Below are 15,152 nucleotides of genomic sequence, written 5' to 3' on the forward strand. Positions count from 1 at the left end.
AAATCCTTGGTATAGTCAGTCAGAAGGTGCTCTCGGGCCTGTGGTGCTGTGTGGTGCTGGTTCATATGGATACAGACTCAAGACTGAGTTTAGCTGTGTCCTTAGCTTCTCTCAAGATACAGTCGCTGGCAGAACTTCTGAATCAGTGCTGAGAACGCTACTTCCTGGACGGCTACATCTGAGCCCGCCTAACTCTCCAGGATGGCAAAGGAGATAGAAAGGGTGACAAACCCCACACCCAGGGACACCTAAAACCCTGTTCATATTGGCATGTACGACTACTGCCTTTCACAATTGGTAATGAAAGTCGGGTCTTAATATTGACCAACCACTTGAAAGATGGTCACACCCTGTGTGGTCACAACCTGTTTCATAAAGAAAACCATTTCTAATATTCCATATGCATTTTAAAAAGATTTTATTTATTTGTTATGTATATAGCGTTCTGCCTGCACGTATGCCTGCAGGCCTAAAGAGGGCACCAGATCTCATTACAGATGGTTGTGAGCCACCATGTGGTTACCGGGAATTGAACTCAGAATCTCTGGAAGAGCAGCCAGTGCTCTTAACCTCTGAGCCATCTCTCCAGTCCCCATATATATTTCATATTGGGGAAAAAATAACTACATACAGAAGTTACTGCAACAATCTTTAAACACACACACATACACACACACATGCACGCATGCAGGCACACACACATGCACACAGCCCAGCAGGATAAGGATCTTTTTTTTTTTTTTTTTTTGATTTTTTGAGACAGGGTTTCTCCGTAGTTTTTGGTTCCTGTCCTGGAACTAGCTCTTGTAGACCAGGCTGGCTTCGAACTCACGGAGATTCGCCTGCCTCTGCCTCCAGAGTGCTGGGATTAAAGGCATGCACCACCACTGCCCGGCCCCAGGATAAGGATCTTATATATTCTAACTGAAATGGCCAACTCAAAGCACACACTGGCTTTCACAAAAAGTTAAATACTAATATAAACACATTTTATTTATTTTTTGAGACAGGGTTTCACTGTGTATCCCTGGCTGGTCTCAAATTTTTTATTTTATTTTTTAATTTTTTTCTTGGTTTTTCGAGACAGGGTTTCTCTGTAGCTTTGGTGCCTGTCCCGGAACTAGCTCTTGTAGACCAGGCTGGCCTCGAACTCCCAGAGATCCGCCTGCCTCTGCCTCCCGAGTGCTGGGATTAAAGGCATGCGCCACCACCGCCCAGCTTTCAAATTTTTTATATAGAGAAGCCTGGCCTCGAACTCACAGAGATCCACTTGCCTCTGCATCCCGGAGTCTTGGGATTATAGACACACAACACCACGTATCTTAAAACTAGAAGGGCTGTATTCACATCAGTTTTTACAGAAAATGTGGAAGGAAATGTGAGCATTCTTTGGGTGTACACAACTATATGCTTTTGTGTGACTTTCATTTTCCATAGCTTCTCTCTACTATGCATCAGTAACAAATGACTAAATAAGCTATATATATATATATATATATATTTATATAGGGCTGATTATTCCACTCCACATTTTTTCAGTTTGACATTCAACTACAGGTTTTAATGTAAACTTCAAAAACAGTATTTGTTATGTCCAATGCAATAAATACATAATTATTCCAGTCTTTAAAAACAACAGCCACCACTTCTATCAGAGCCCCCAGGAAACAGCTTACGGCTGTGAGGCCGTTGGCGTGTTGCTCTGATTTGCCTTTTCTCCAGAGTCAGAATGCTTCAGAAACTGACCAGTAGCGCCGATGTACAATCTCGATCGCATGGGCCACTTCTGAAAAAAGAGTAAGAATCTGAAATTTAGTCTTAAGACATACAACGTAGGTATATGATATCTAAACTTTAAAACACAGTAATGTTAGTGAGGCACTATTTAGCTGGTAAGGATGCTAATCACAAAGACAAGATGAAGACTATGTAGCAATGGTAGCGACACAAGCAAGGACGGCTTTGATATAACTGTATAAATAATATACACGCGTGTTTGAGAAGAACTGCAGGAAGTTAAGGAGAATGAATATTGCTGACATATAGAAAGTCTACCGCTATTTTAATTTTAAGGTAAGCTTAAAACAAAATTAAGTTTAAAACATTAGTTCTAAAGAAGCAGTGCTCAGTTATATACAAAATAAACATTCAAGAAAGGTATTGCCCAGAAAAGACTAGGTGGCCCCCGGGCAGCAACAGTCCCTGGGCAGCAACGGCCCCTGGGCAGCAACGGCCGGCAGCTTCGCAAAGCAGCCCATATTCCTTAGTTTGGGTTTCCAGCCTCACGGTGGGTGACTATAGATGATGGTAATGCACTTTATATTTTCTAATACGCATGAGGAAATGTCTATAAAGATGGACGTGAGATTATTCTGATTTGGACATCACATAATATACACACACTCTGAAGCCCAGCACTGTATCTCACACGCCAGATGAGAATAGGAATGGTGCCAGATGGCTGTGTGATATTATCCAGAAAGTCTCTTTTCTGTGGCCACCACGGAAGTTCTAGTTCAATTTCTCCAGGTATGATTAGCGAAAACAGTCCTGAATGGTTTCTCTCTACTAACGTATATTTATTTTATTTTCATCTTTAAATAGTATGTGTTACAAGTCCATAGGCTTGCATACAAAGTAATATACATCAGTATGGCATCTTCATCTGCAAGCATAGGTTACTATATTTTCTTCTGTATTCTAAAGTATACTTGAAATTGTGTTGTTTTGTTTAAACTTAGAAAAATTGAGCAATTAACCAGAACTGAACCTGAAATTGAAGATCTTTAAAAATACACTCTTATTCTAATTAAATGAACCCAGACAACAAGACCCCACAGTTTTTAAATTCTTGCTCATCGTTACTATGGACAGTGGATTCTCATGGGACCTGGCAATTAGCACAGTCATTTGTGCTTTTCTCTCGGAGTTAAAGGCCTGGAATACACTCCGGTTCTGGAGAATCGTCCCTCTGAACCCCTAGTGCTGACTGAAATGTCTAATTTTCCAAGCGGATAAAAGTGGGTTTAAGTCACGCTGCAAAAGCCCTTTTTTTGATTTATGTACTTTTATTGTATATGCACTGGTGTTGTGCCTGCAGGTATGTCTGTGAAAGTTGTATCTCGAAGTTACAGTGTTGAGTTGCATGTGGGTGCTGGGATTCGAACCTGGGTTTGAAGAGCAGTCAGTGCCCTTAACCACTGAGCCATCTCTCCAGCCCAGAGGTCTAGTTCTTAAAACTGTCTTCTAGTTTAACGCACAGAACCCAGGGCCTTGCAAATGCTAACCACGAGTTCCACCCCGACCATGCCTTGATACTCTTAAGTCTCTAATCATTTTAACATTTCCATAATATTGGTAAAAAGGATTGATGATCCAAAGCAACAGACTGGACTATCTGTTTAAATATCTCGAATAATTTCTGAGTACTTAGTGCTCAGTGATTTCGGAACACCCACTCAGGGTTATATATGATAGTTTATAGTGAGGCTTTACTTAACCTGAATTAAAAAATGCTCAGAATATTTTATTACCTTTATATTAAGGACAGACTTAATGTTTAAAAATTTCTACAGTGTCCCTAAAATAGAGACAGGCAATCTTCAACTAAGTATGTAAAGTTTCCGTCTTCTGAAACTCCACAGTTCGTGGTTTAGACTGTTTTTCTTAATAAATATAATATTCTTCTTTATAGTAATATCCTGCAATTTATATTTTTTAGCTCTATATTGTATTCATTTAGGGCAGGGATTAAGTCTGTCTTAAAGTTGTATTCTCTGTCCTAGAGCAGAGATTTCTACATAGTATTAAACCAAATGTTTGATATTAAAACACACCCGTTCCCTGTTAACTATCATCAATTTCACTTTTATGAGCTAATCTTTGGCCTTCGAGAATTTTCTCTGGGTTTAGAAATTTAGATATTATGGACATTGTCTTTTAAAATCGGACATCAAATTAAATTGATTTTCCGCAAACAGTTGTGTCTACAGAAATGTTTGGCACACTGGTCAAGTACAAGGCTGGCTCGCTCTGCCCCTTTCCAGCACGGACCTCTCTAGCGTTTCCCATTCAAGAGAACCGCGGGGGACACTAAGGATAAATACTTGACCTCATTCTAAATTTTATCAACTACAAGGGAGACATTTGGTTTCTACTTCTTGAATCTTAACGTCTAAATAAACTTTGTCGAATATATGGCAAACATCAAGTCAAGGAAATCTATTGGTGGGATATTTGAATATTAGCCTAAAATGATTGTAACACAAAACTCTTAATTGTAATGAGCGACTTTTCAGCTAGTATGTTATAAAATTTAGGGACAGAATGGGTTCCGTCATTACAAATATTTCACTTTTTCCCTCTTACCGTTTGAACTGCCTTCTCCGTCGCTGCGTCAACAGCATTTTCACAGAAAGTTTTCTTAAAATGCACTCCGTAATTTAAGTACAAATAATGTTAGAGAATGGGTTTTATTCATTTCAACAAAATGTAATTCCTCATTTTTGTTACTCAGTAATCTATTCAACGCTTAGATGCTTAAGATTACATTCTAATTGTGTGTATTTGTGTTCGTTTTCAGAATAGTTCAAATGTGAATATTTGAACTGAGCGAACACAGAGATTCTTCATTTAGAAGTGAAAGGCGGATCAAAGGAAGGTTTCAAAAAAAAAAAATCCAGAAAAGATGATGTAAAAGTTACTATTTGCCACACTCATGACCGACTCACGGAGACCGATTCACAGAGATGTAAGGAAATCGTGGAAAATGGTTTCTCTTGGCTAATTTGAATACAGACCAATTCACTCAACATGCACGCCAATCTAATATGACAGTTACATGAAACATTACAGGGTTTTTCTAACATTGTTGGTAGCCGTCTAGTCTATTTAACTGTGATTGAAATTTTACTGTATGGGAATGTAGAATGGTCTCATTTGTTTATTTTTATTATTATTATTTTTACTGATTTTGACAATTTTTTGGGTTTGTTTGTTTTGTCTTTTTTTTTTTTTTTTTTTACAATTACTTAGGGACAAAGAATTAATTTCACTATTCCATTTAACTCATGAAGCCTTTGGAATAGTTCAAGAAAAAGACAATAGGAATGTAATATGGAAGTTAAGACACTTGACTCTTGAACTTAGATGTTACCAGTAGTTAGAATGAATAACAGCTTCCCCATCTGAGCGAAAATCTTTAAGAGGCTAGAGAGATCCACGAGCCCAGCTAGGACCGAACGCCCCAGTTTCCTGATTACAAACTGTTAAGAACCAGTCTCTTGCACTGGGAAGCTTGTCACCATCGCCCGCGGGCCCAGGTGTTTCTGCCTGACGGGGAGGAGTGCCAGCTCCGTGGCATCTGTTCCCACGGCGACAGGGTGACTCCCGGGGTTCCAACCCGGGTGTTGCCTACCTTAACTGGGTGCAGGTAGCCGTCGCCTCGCAAGGCGCCCAGTCTGGGGTCTCCCGGCGCCTCGTTGTCGTCCTGCAGGCTGCGGGTGAGGTGGGCGATGTAGGTGGTGGCCAGCAGCAGCACGTCCAACTTGGACAGCTTGGTGTCGGGCGGCACCGACGGCAGTGTGCGCTGCAGCTCCAGGAAGGCATGCCGCAGGGTCTGCACGCGGCTGCGCTCCCGAGCGGCGTTCGCGGCTGCAGGTCGGCCACCCCCGGAGCGCGCGACGACCCCGCCAGAGCCTGTCTGCCCGGCGCCGGTCCGTCCCGGGCTCGAGTCGCGGGCGGCGGCGGCCGATGGGGAGGGCTCGGCGCTGCGTGGGCTGCTGGCGGGACGACCGCGCTCCATAGCGGCTCCGGCTCCGGTTCCCGCGGCGGCGAGCACTGCAAGGGAGCGGGGCGGCCGTGAGACCCGGCATCGCAGGCTCGCCCTCGAGTCCCCAGTGCCCGGCGGCTGCTGAAGGCGCACAGGGCTCAGCCTCCCGTCCCCGCAGAGACATCCCTCCCTCCCTCCCGCCCACTCGGGGAAATGGTGCTGCGGGGGCTCCCGCCTCACCTCGGACTTGCCTCCGCACCTTTCCCCCGCAGCGGCCGGCCGTGCAGAGCTCCGCTAAGCAGTGCTAGGCGACCAGGGACGTCGAGCAGGTCACTCCATCCCCGTCCAGCCTCTGCTGCCGCCTTTTATGCGGGTGCCCAAAGCCAGCAAGTGGGAGACTCGCACAGTCACGTCGGGCCGAGACGCGCGCCCACCCGAGCCCCTAGGCTAAGGGCGACGGAGTCGCGGAGCCGCCCCCTCGGCGGACAGACTCATCAATCAAACCGCTCGGGGGTGGGACGGACACCTGGCCCCGCCCCTCCGACCGGGAAACCCGGAGCCCGGTCGCGGCGGGCGGACTCCGGCGGGACCCCTCGGTTCAGTTCAGCTTGGCTTTCCCCTCGAGGAGCATCTCCGCCCGCTGTTTATGCAGTAGAACCCTTCCTCGGGACACTGTGACCCAGAGACCCCGCCATCGCCCCCTTGCTGTCTTCGCACCTGCGCTCACCGACTCAGACCGACCTGGGAGAAACCCCGGTCCCCGCGTCTGGGTCCCAGCTCTGCAGTCCGCACCGGCCTTTGCGGCGAAGGGGACTGGGTCCCAGCCGCAACCCAGTCAGACAGGCTCTAAGCCGGGGGCTCAGAATATCAGCTATCAACTGTCACAGAGGACACTGCTCACTTACAGATTCTTGAACATTTCCCAGCAGATTTCTGACTTTTCACGTCGGGATTACCAAACTGCACTACTTATACTGCAATGAACCAGACGTGTTGAATTGGTTCATTAACCAGGGTGATTCTTAGGCAGTAACTTTAAAAAGCACGTCCAGATTCCCTTGATTCAAGGACTCGTATGGAATAAGAAACCATACTGTATTTCCTGGTAAATTTTATTTAACAACTAATAAAGTAAATAGATCCCGGAACTCACACACGGAAAGTCTCAGATTCAATAAAGAAACAAATCAAACAGGAAGGTATACACCGAGATAACAGCTCTACAAACCCTCACGCCACGTTGTTGCCTAGTTCTAGGAAGAAATCAAATCAGGCCAGGCTGAACTGACTCCTTTTCCTCACACAAAGGTTCCTTTACTTTTGGGTTTCGGAGGTGAGGTTCGTGGATATCGCTTTTTGTTACCAAGCTTTCAGATTCCTTCAAGGACATATTCCTGTATTTTCAAACAAAAACAACATGCGCCAGCATTTAATTGACATTTAATTGACTTGATAGGAAAAAAAAAAGACGACAGACATAGAACCCAGGACACACTAACCGTCGGTAAAGGTTCAGGGTTTAAAAGAAAGCAGAAGCAGAACATTTCCTGCTTTGAGAACTACACGGAAATAAGGAGGCCGGTTGTGACCGAAGTTTTGTCTTACATCTCAAGGCCTCCGTCTAGCCTGGCTCGTTGCTTTCCTGCTGCCTATGTGTGCCCTAGACAGCGGTGGGACAAAGGGCTGTGTCACAGACCGGACCGCCGAGCCTCGCCGTTTTGTCCCATCTGCGCTACTGTAGGCAATCCAAATTCCCGAAAGAAGCTAGTATTTTCAGTCGCTTTAAATATAGATAAGCCTAAATCTCCACTATCACATAACAAGTAAGCAATGGGAGCCAAATGGCACTTTTCATTTATTGAGTACTCTTTAGTATCTCTTCTCATTTCGCCTTTACAAAAACTGAGGATTTTATAGTTTGGAGGATAAGGGTTCTCAGGGATTGGGCAACGTGTCCCGTAGCATACCTAGTAGATGGCTAAGGCGTGGGTCAAACCAAGTAGATTGTCCCTAACGTTTATGGTCTTTGCCATACTATTGAGTGTTTGCATGTTGCAAAACAGTTTGGTGTCTATTATTAAAATGCATATTTTAGATTGATTGACACCTTATCAGCAGTCCAAATATATGTTCATAGTATATTTTTCTCTGAAGTTCTTAGTTGTCTAGTTTTCCAAAAGTATGACTTTAGAATGCAAGATATTCGTTGAGCGTGGTGTAAATCTTAGAATTATTTTTAAGTCTTTTAAATATGCCAAGTTGTAATGCTAAGATTGTCTTTATAAAATATCAAATGGAAAAAAAGAAAGCTTATTTAACAAGTGGTGCTGGCATAACTGGATATCAACATGTAGAAGAATGAAAATAGACAATATCTATCACCATGCACAAAACTCAAGTCCAAACGGATCAAAGACCTCAACATAAAACCAGCCACATGAACCTTATAGAAGAGAAAGTGGGAAGTACACTTGAACACATCCACACAGAGAACCACTTTCTAAATATAACCCCAGCAGCACAGACACTGAGAGCAACAATTAATAAATGGGACCCCCTGAAACCAAGCAGAGGACCCGGTCAACAAGACAAAACGACAGCCTACAGATGGGAAAGGATCTTCATAACCCCACATCAGACAGAGTCTGATCTCCAAAATATACAAAGAACTCAAGAAATTGGACACCAAAAGAACACATAATCCAATAAAAAAAAAATGGAGTACAGACCTAAACAGAGAACTCTCAACAGAGGAATCTAAAATGGCTGAAAGACACTTAAGGAAATGTTCAACATCCTTAGTCATCAGAGAATTGCAAATCAAAACAACTCTGAGATTCCATCTTACAGCTGTAAGAATGGCCAAGATCAAAAACACTGATGACAACTTATGCTGGAGAGGTTGTGGAGAAAAGGGAACACTTCTGCATTGCTGGTGGGAATGCAAGCTGATACAACCCCTTTGGATGTCAGTGTGGTGATTTCTCAGAAAATTAGGAAACAACATTCCTCAAGACCCAGCAATACCACTTTTGGGTATATATCCAAAGGATACTCAATCGTGCCCCAGGGTCATGTGCTCAACTATGTTCATAGCAGTATTGTTTGTCATAGCCAGAACCTGGAAACAACCTAAATGCCCCTCAACCAAAGAATGGATAAAAAAAAAAAATGTGGTACATTTACACAATGGAGCACTACTCAGCGGTAAAAAAATAATGACATCTTCAATTTTGCAGAAAAATGGATGGAGCTAAAAAACATTATTTTGAGTGAGGTAACCCAGACACAGAAAGACAATTATCACATGTACTCACTCATAGGTTTTTAAACATAAAGCAAAGAAAACCAGCCTACAAATCACAATCCCAGAGAACTTAGACAAGAATGAGGACACTAAGAGAGACACACATAGATCTAATCTACTTGGGAAGTAGAAAAAGACAGATCTCCTGAGTAAATTGGGAGCATGGGGACCTTGGGGGAGGTTGAAGGGGGAGGGGAGAGGCAGGGAGGGGAGCAGAGAAAAACATAGAGCTCAAAATACAGAAAAAGACTATCTTTATAATAAAAGCTAAGAAGCAAATATCACATAGTAGAGAATAAAATGTTTAAACATTTTATACTATACATGTATTTTGTAACTATTTAAGTTGGTTCCAACTATTTCCCTCATTGTTTAAGGAATAACTTTTAGCTTGTCTTGTGGTTTAATCCCAGCACCCAGGAGGCAGGCAGGCAGATCTGTGAGTTTGAGACCAGCCTGATCTACATTTCAAGTTACAGGACAGCCAGAGCTTTACAGAGGGATCTTTATCCTTTGAGTGTATAGGTCAGCAAGCCTGGGAGATGTATACAGTACTATAACTGCCATCAGAATAAGGACACAGGACACCCCAGTATCTGCAGCAATTTTCTTTTCTTAGTTGACACTCTTTCCCGTTAATTCCTGGCAAGCCCCGATCCATTTTCTGTCATCATGGATCCCCTTCTGCCAGAATATCACACAAACAGAAGCACATAGTAGGTCTCTTATAAAATCTAGCTACTCTTACCAATATATTTGAAACCCATTTATGCTGAGTGGTTCACTCTCTCTCATTGCTGAGTAGAAAGTAGGTATTTTTGTGTGTATGTACATACATATATGCATATACATAGATACATTTGTCTTAAATATTTAATGATTACAAATAGACCATTCTAAACACCCAGGTAGGGTTTCTCTTGAGTATAGATTTTCATTTCACTAGGAAAATCTCTTGGACTGTATATTTAACTTTACAATGCAGCAAACGATTGTGCTAAAGGCCTCCTGATTTTGCATTTTTAATGTATGAGTTCTAGCAGTTCCATATCTAATCGGTATTTAGAGACTATTTTTATTTCTTTTATTTATTTGTTCATTTTTCGAGACTGTTTCTCTGTAACAGTCTCAGGTGTTCTGGAACTCACTTTGTAGATCAGGCTGGCCTCGAACTCACAGAGATCCACCTGCCTCTGCCTCCCAAATGCTGGGATTAAAGGCGTGCGCCACCACCTGGCTTGTTTTAATTTCTTATCCATTCTGATATGTTATTTTTCTTTGTGTGTATGGGGCAGGGTGTGTGTTGATGTTTGGTGTCTCAGATTTCTCCCTGAGCCTTGGCCTCATCGATTGAGCTAGGTTGGCAGGCTCCACCCCTCGCGCCCCCTAGCGGTGCAGTGCTGGGGAGCACGCCTGTGCTGCTGTATCTGGACTTGTGTGGGCGCTGGAGATCTGCACTGGGGCCCTGCTAGTGCGGTATGCACTTTGCTGACTGAGCCGTCCCGTCTCTCCACTCGCTCTATTGTGTTATTCCAAATACAAAAACTGAACCAATATTTACTTAAATCAAATGATTTTACAACCTAGAGCTCTTGCTTGCCAGACATACTCATTTCACAAGTCCATGCTCAATTGCTCTTGCCGAGTGACTGCAGGTGCCTTTAACTGCGCAGGGAGGCGCTTGTCCATTCATCTGAGTCACTGCCTCACCTGTCTGCCTTCCTGTTCCTTCCTAGACCCGGGACTATCAACAGAGTTCTTGGCTATCTGAGTCAGAATATTCTTTTATTAAGAGTTCTAGTAAAAAAAAAAAATTGTTTGAGTAATGAAGATTTAGATTTCAAAATAGAAGCCTTTTAAAATGGTAAGGAAGAGTTATGTTAAATTAGGTTTCTTTATTTCTTCCTTTCTTTCTTCCTTTCTTTTTCTCTGTAGCTTTTGGCGCCTGTCCTGGAACTAGCTCTGTAGACCAGGCTGGCCTCAAACTCACAGAGATCCACCTGCCTCTGCCTTCCAAGTGCCACCACCACCAAGCTTAAATTAGGTTTCTATAACTTGTTTATAGAGTAAGCTATTGGCAGTGCTGACGCCAGAATTTCCAATGCTAGCCTTGTCTGTTAGAACAGAAAATCTTTTGTTGCTGCCTCCTGGGGGTGCATCCTGCTCTCGAGAGAATTCTTTGAGAACTGCAAATCAAATGTTAACACTCTATCTCCACTACTGGACACACAATGTTTGTTTGCACATAAAATTAAATACACCGAAGGAAAGATGAACAAACTAAAGGCATTTGGACTTTGTGAGCATGTTCAGGTGAACGCATCCTCGAGTTTTAGAACTGCTCAAAAATGCCCTTCCCAGCCCTGAAGGCCAGATAGTTAAACTATTAGAATCCACTTTTAATTCAAAGACTCTTAAATACCTTATAGTGGGTATTTCATAAATAGTTAGCCAAAACAGAGAGGGCATATTCCTGTGAATTACGAGTCCCTGGGATGTATGTCCCTTAAAGATGTCTGAAACCTAGCATAGCCTAACCACCTGAAAAGGTATTTTTACATTAGTAAAATGCATGCATGTGTCTACGGTTACCTGCACAGTACCCGTTCGCCTTTCCTCATGGTACAGTGCTGCACAGAGTTCTCGGTGGAGCTTAGGAGCAGCATACACGGATTTAATGTCTATTTTTAAATCACCAGGGTTCCAACCCCCCCCCCCGCATGTTTTAAAAGGAGGAAACATCTGTCAGAAGCGCTTACCATGACAAACACAGAGGGAAGCAATAATGTGTGCCGCTCCCGTTTATTTAATACCATACGGTATTTTAATTGAACAGTAAAGGCATTTGTTCGGAATCGGCCTTTCAATAAAGAATACTTTAGACCTAATCTTTAATTAAAGTGCACTTTGATAGCATCGAGTTCAGTTTGAGGGTCACAACAACGTCAATACGTCTGCCTTCTCTCTCCCTGCAGGGAAAGCAGGCTTGTGTAAATATACACACGTAGACAGCATGCATTTATAAGAGACAGGGAAAACATTCCCGTCTTTGGACACATGTTGCTTTGCCGCGCTCCGTTTTGCATACAGGAACAACTCCCAGGGTGCAGAGCCCTCGAGGAGTGGGCAGCAGATTGTTGCTTTTGGAACCTGACTGTTCTCTACCTCTCTGCAGGCGCCTTACCTTGAACGTTAAATATAGCTTGTAAAAATACGTTAGGGACGCCGGCTCATTCTCACCTTTAAAATAAAGGAAAGGGTTGCTTGTATAGATTTTCTTAGAAACTAAAAATCTGATCTTTGTGTTTGTGTTCAGATGGATTTGTTTGCTGTGTGTGTGTGTGTGCACACTAGGTAAACACATCATGCTAGGCAAACATGCTCTATCATTGAGCCCACACTCCCGGCCTAATTATTATTTTTCAGTGAAGATGTTTTTAGAATTTTTTTGCATTCTTTCTTTTCTTTTTAATGATTTATTTATTTTTATTTTATGTTCATTGGTATTTTTCCTACACTTATGTCTTGCAAGGGTGTCGGATCCTCTGGAACTGGATCACAGACAGTTGTGAGCTGCCATGTGGGTGCTGGGAATTGAACTGGGTCCTTTGGAAGGAGACAATGCTCTTAGCTGCTGAGCCATCTCTCCAGCCCCCAGGCCAAATTATTAACACTTTGTTTTTTAGTACTTTACCAATCTTCCAACTTTAACCTCACTGTCCTTTAGGGTCTTTTGTTTTTTTGTTTGTTTTTGACATTAACTTACTAAAGGTTGCATGGCTGCACTCATAGATGAAAGTGCTGGGCCACACATTAAACTTCTGCCTTGTGTGTGCGGTATAGCTCAATTAAAATGAAAATTACATATATGAATCATGATACGGAAACAAAAATGTAAACTAGGTCATGGAGCAAATGAAAAGGCTCCCTCCCCAATTACTAAGATTCGAGCAACAGGCATACCTAAAAAAACCTTTTATAAAGCACTTTGAGGAAGTTTCATGATATAGTTGGTCACCTTTTATTAGAGAGAGGCGTAACTAATATTCCAGACTTAAACCTTTGGAGCCACCGAAAGAAATATGTGGCATGTTTTCAGAGAAAGTGCTACCTGAGGAAATAAGAAGCGTCTAAAAGGGAACATTTGCATTACATTTTTCCCCACCGGAAAAAACTGAAAATTCAATTGGACATGATCAGTTTCACAAGGTAGCTGGAGCCCTTGTTCTGAGTTTAGGACAGTTTATCTTTGCAGCGGAGAGGGAGCTGTCAGATGAAAGAACGCCTTTAGCCCTGAGGTCTTGGTTAGGAGAGTGAGAGGAGGCCGTCACTCCCAATGACGTGGACTTTGCACATGGATAAGGACGTGTGTTGTGTGCCACGGCTCACTACAGATCCAGTTACTCCGTGGTAATGTATAAAATGCACCAGCATTGTTTCTTGAGGCTGTGTACATTATCCCTGTTTGTTGTTTTATCCATCTTGTGGCACAGCGCCTGTCGTGGATGTTTGTACACTGTGTGGAGGAGATGTGTTGCTGTGATTGGTTTAATAAAGAGCTGAACGGCCAATGGCTAGGCAGGAGGTATAGGTGGGACTTCCGGGCAGAGACACAGGAAGAGGAGATGAATCTAGGCGCGTAGGAATCACCAGTCAGGGCAGAGAAGGAAGGATGGTCAGTATGGAGGTACAGAGAGATGAGGTATTGAGCCCACAAACTGATCGCAGATTAAAAATATGAGTTAATTTAAGTTACAAGAACTAGTTAGGAACAAACCTAAGCTAACCGAGCTTTCATAATTACTACAAGTCTTCATGTCATTCTTTGGGAACTGAAGGCGGGACAGAAAAAGACGCGTTACAACCAACAGTACTTATGGAGGCCCTGCACCTAAGTCTGCCCTGCAGGAGTCCTGAGCTGCTCTGTCGGGGGAGGGTAGGACAGGGAGGGTCCCGGTACTGCTCACAGGGCTTCTTCGGTGAGCTTGGCTAGAGATTGTTAAGTCACCACTGACAGACAGGACCCTGAAAGGAGCATCACGTGACAGACCCACCTGGCCTTCAGTGGGCGGCAGTTCTGGGAAGAGGAAAACGCCCCACAGGACCTCCACCCTCTCTGAGACTTTCTCGGTGCACTATGTATTGGCCTTCATTACAGTGTGCCGAGCACTCCTGTATGATTGGGGGAGCAGCAAAACAAACACGGGGTTGACTGTAAGAGCAAAGGAGGGGCCCAATGGTAGACACTTGTCTTCTGTGACTGAGGCCCTTGGTTCATTCCAAGAGGGGAAGGAGACTGAACTAATAAGCGGGAAACTGAAAATAAATGGAAAAAAAAAAGTTGAAATAAAATGTATATACAGGGAGTTTGGGATTTAGCTCAGTGGTAAAGCGTTTGCCTAGCAAGCACAAGGCCCTGGGTTCGGTCCTCAGCTCTGGAGGGGCGATTTAAAAATGACAAAATAACAAAAAATATCAAAATATAGATTGTGTTAGTATCTCTCTGGCTAACGATGCCCATAGCACTGCCAACATACACAACAATTGTGGCAGACCTGGCTTCCCACCTGGCTTGCAAATTACGTGAGATTTGGATTGTCTAATTTGATTTTATTTTATAAAGACAGGATCTTTTTTTTTTTTTTTTTTTAGCTCAGGCTGATCTTGAATTTGTTGTTTAGCTGATGACAACTTTGAACACCTAATCATCCTGTTTCAACCTCTGGCGTTCTGGGACTGTAGTCCTGCCTTACCATAGCCTGTTTCTTGTTTGAACTGTTTATGTTGTGTTGTTTGATGTATGGAAAGTATATATTTTAGAATAAATGAAGTTATTTCCCAGAATGGTGTAACTTTGTATAAAAACAGTGCCATTGTTTTTTTAACCCAAACAGCTGTTTTCTCACTAGGAGGTTCATAACAGACTTATTCAGAACTGAACTGAGTATAGAATCAAAACTTGGAGTTCAGACTCAAACTTTTTCTCATGAACCCCTTGGGGATGAACAAAACTTCTGGTGTCTTCAGAGAGAGCAGGTTCAGAACTTGTGGCTTGAAGCAGAGGAAAGCATTCTA

The 15,152-nt window shown here is 43.0% G+C and overlaps 1 protein-coding gene across 1 annotated transcript; it reads right to left on the reverse strand.

The window, feature by feature from the left end:
• Positions 1–1,672: 1,672 nt before the first annotated feature.
• On the reverse strand, positions 1,673–5,803 carry Tcf24 (transcription factor 24). The gene is made up of 2 exons (XM_057790239.1): positions 5,417–5,803; positions 1,673–1,786 (listed from the first exon to the last, which is right to left on the reverse strand). Exons 1-2 carry the CDS (start codon positions 5,801–5,803, stop codon positions 1,673–1,675), a joined length of 501 nt encoding a protein of 166 aa, XP_057646222.1.
• Between the last annotated feature and the right edge of the window lie 9,349 nt (positions 5,804–15,152).

The sequence above is a fragment of the Chionomys nivalis genome, chromosome 16 (assembly GCF_950005125.1).
Source record: "Chionomys nivalis chromosome 16, mChiNiv1.1, whole genome shotgun sequence".
Classification (NCBI taxonomy): Eukaryota; Metazoa; Chordata; class Mammalia; order Rodentia; family Cricetidae; genus Chionomys; species Chionomys nivalis.

Bases quoted from the DNA above. Each gene is read 5' to 3' on its own strand.
- Tcf24 (XM_057790239.1), bottom strand. From the start codon at position 5,803: ATGGAGCGCGGTCGTCCCGCCAGCAGCCCACGCAGCGCCGAGCCCTCC. The intron at 1,787-5,416 runs GTAGGCAACACC...CTCTTTTTTCAG, and splicing joins GCTACCTGCACCCAGTTAAG to AAGTGGCCCATGCGATCGAG.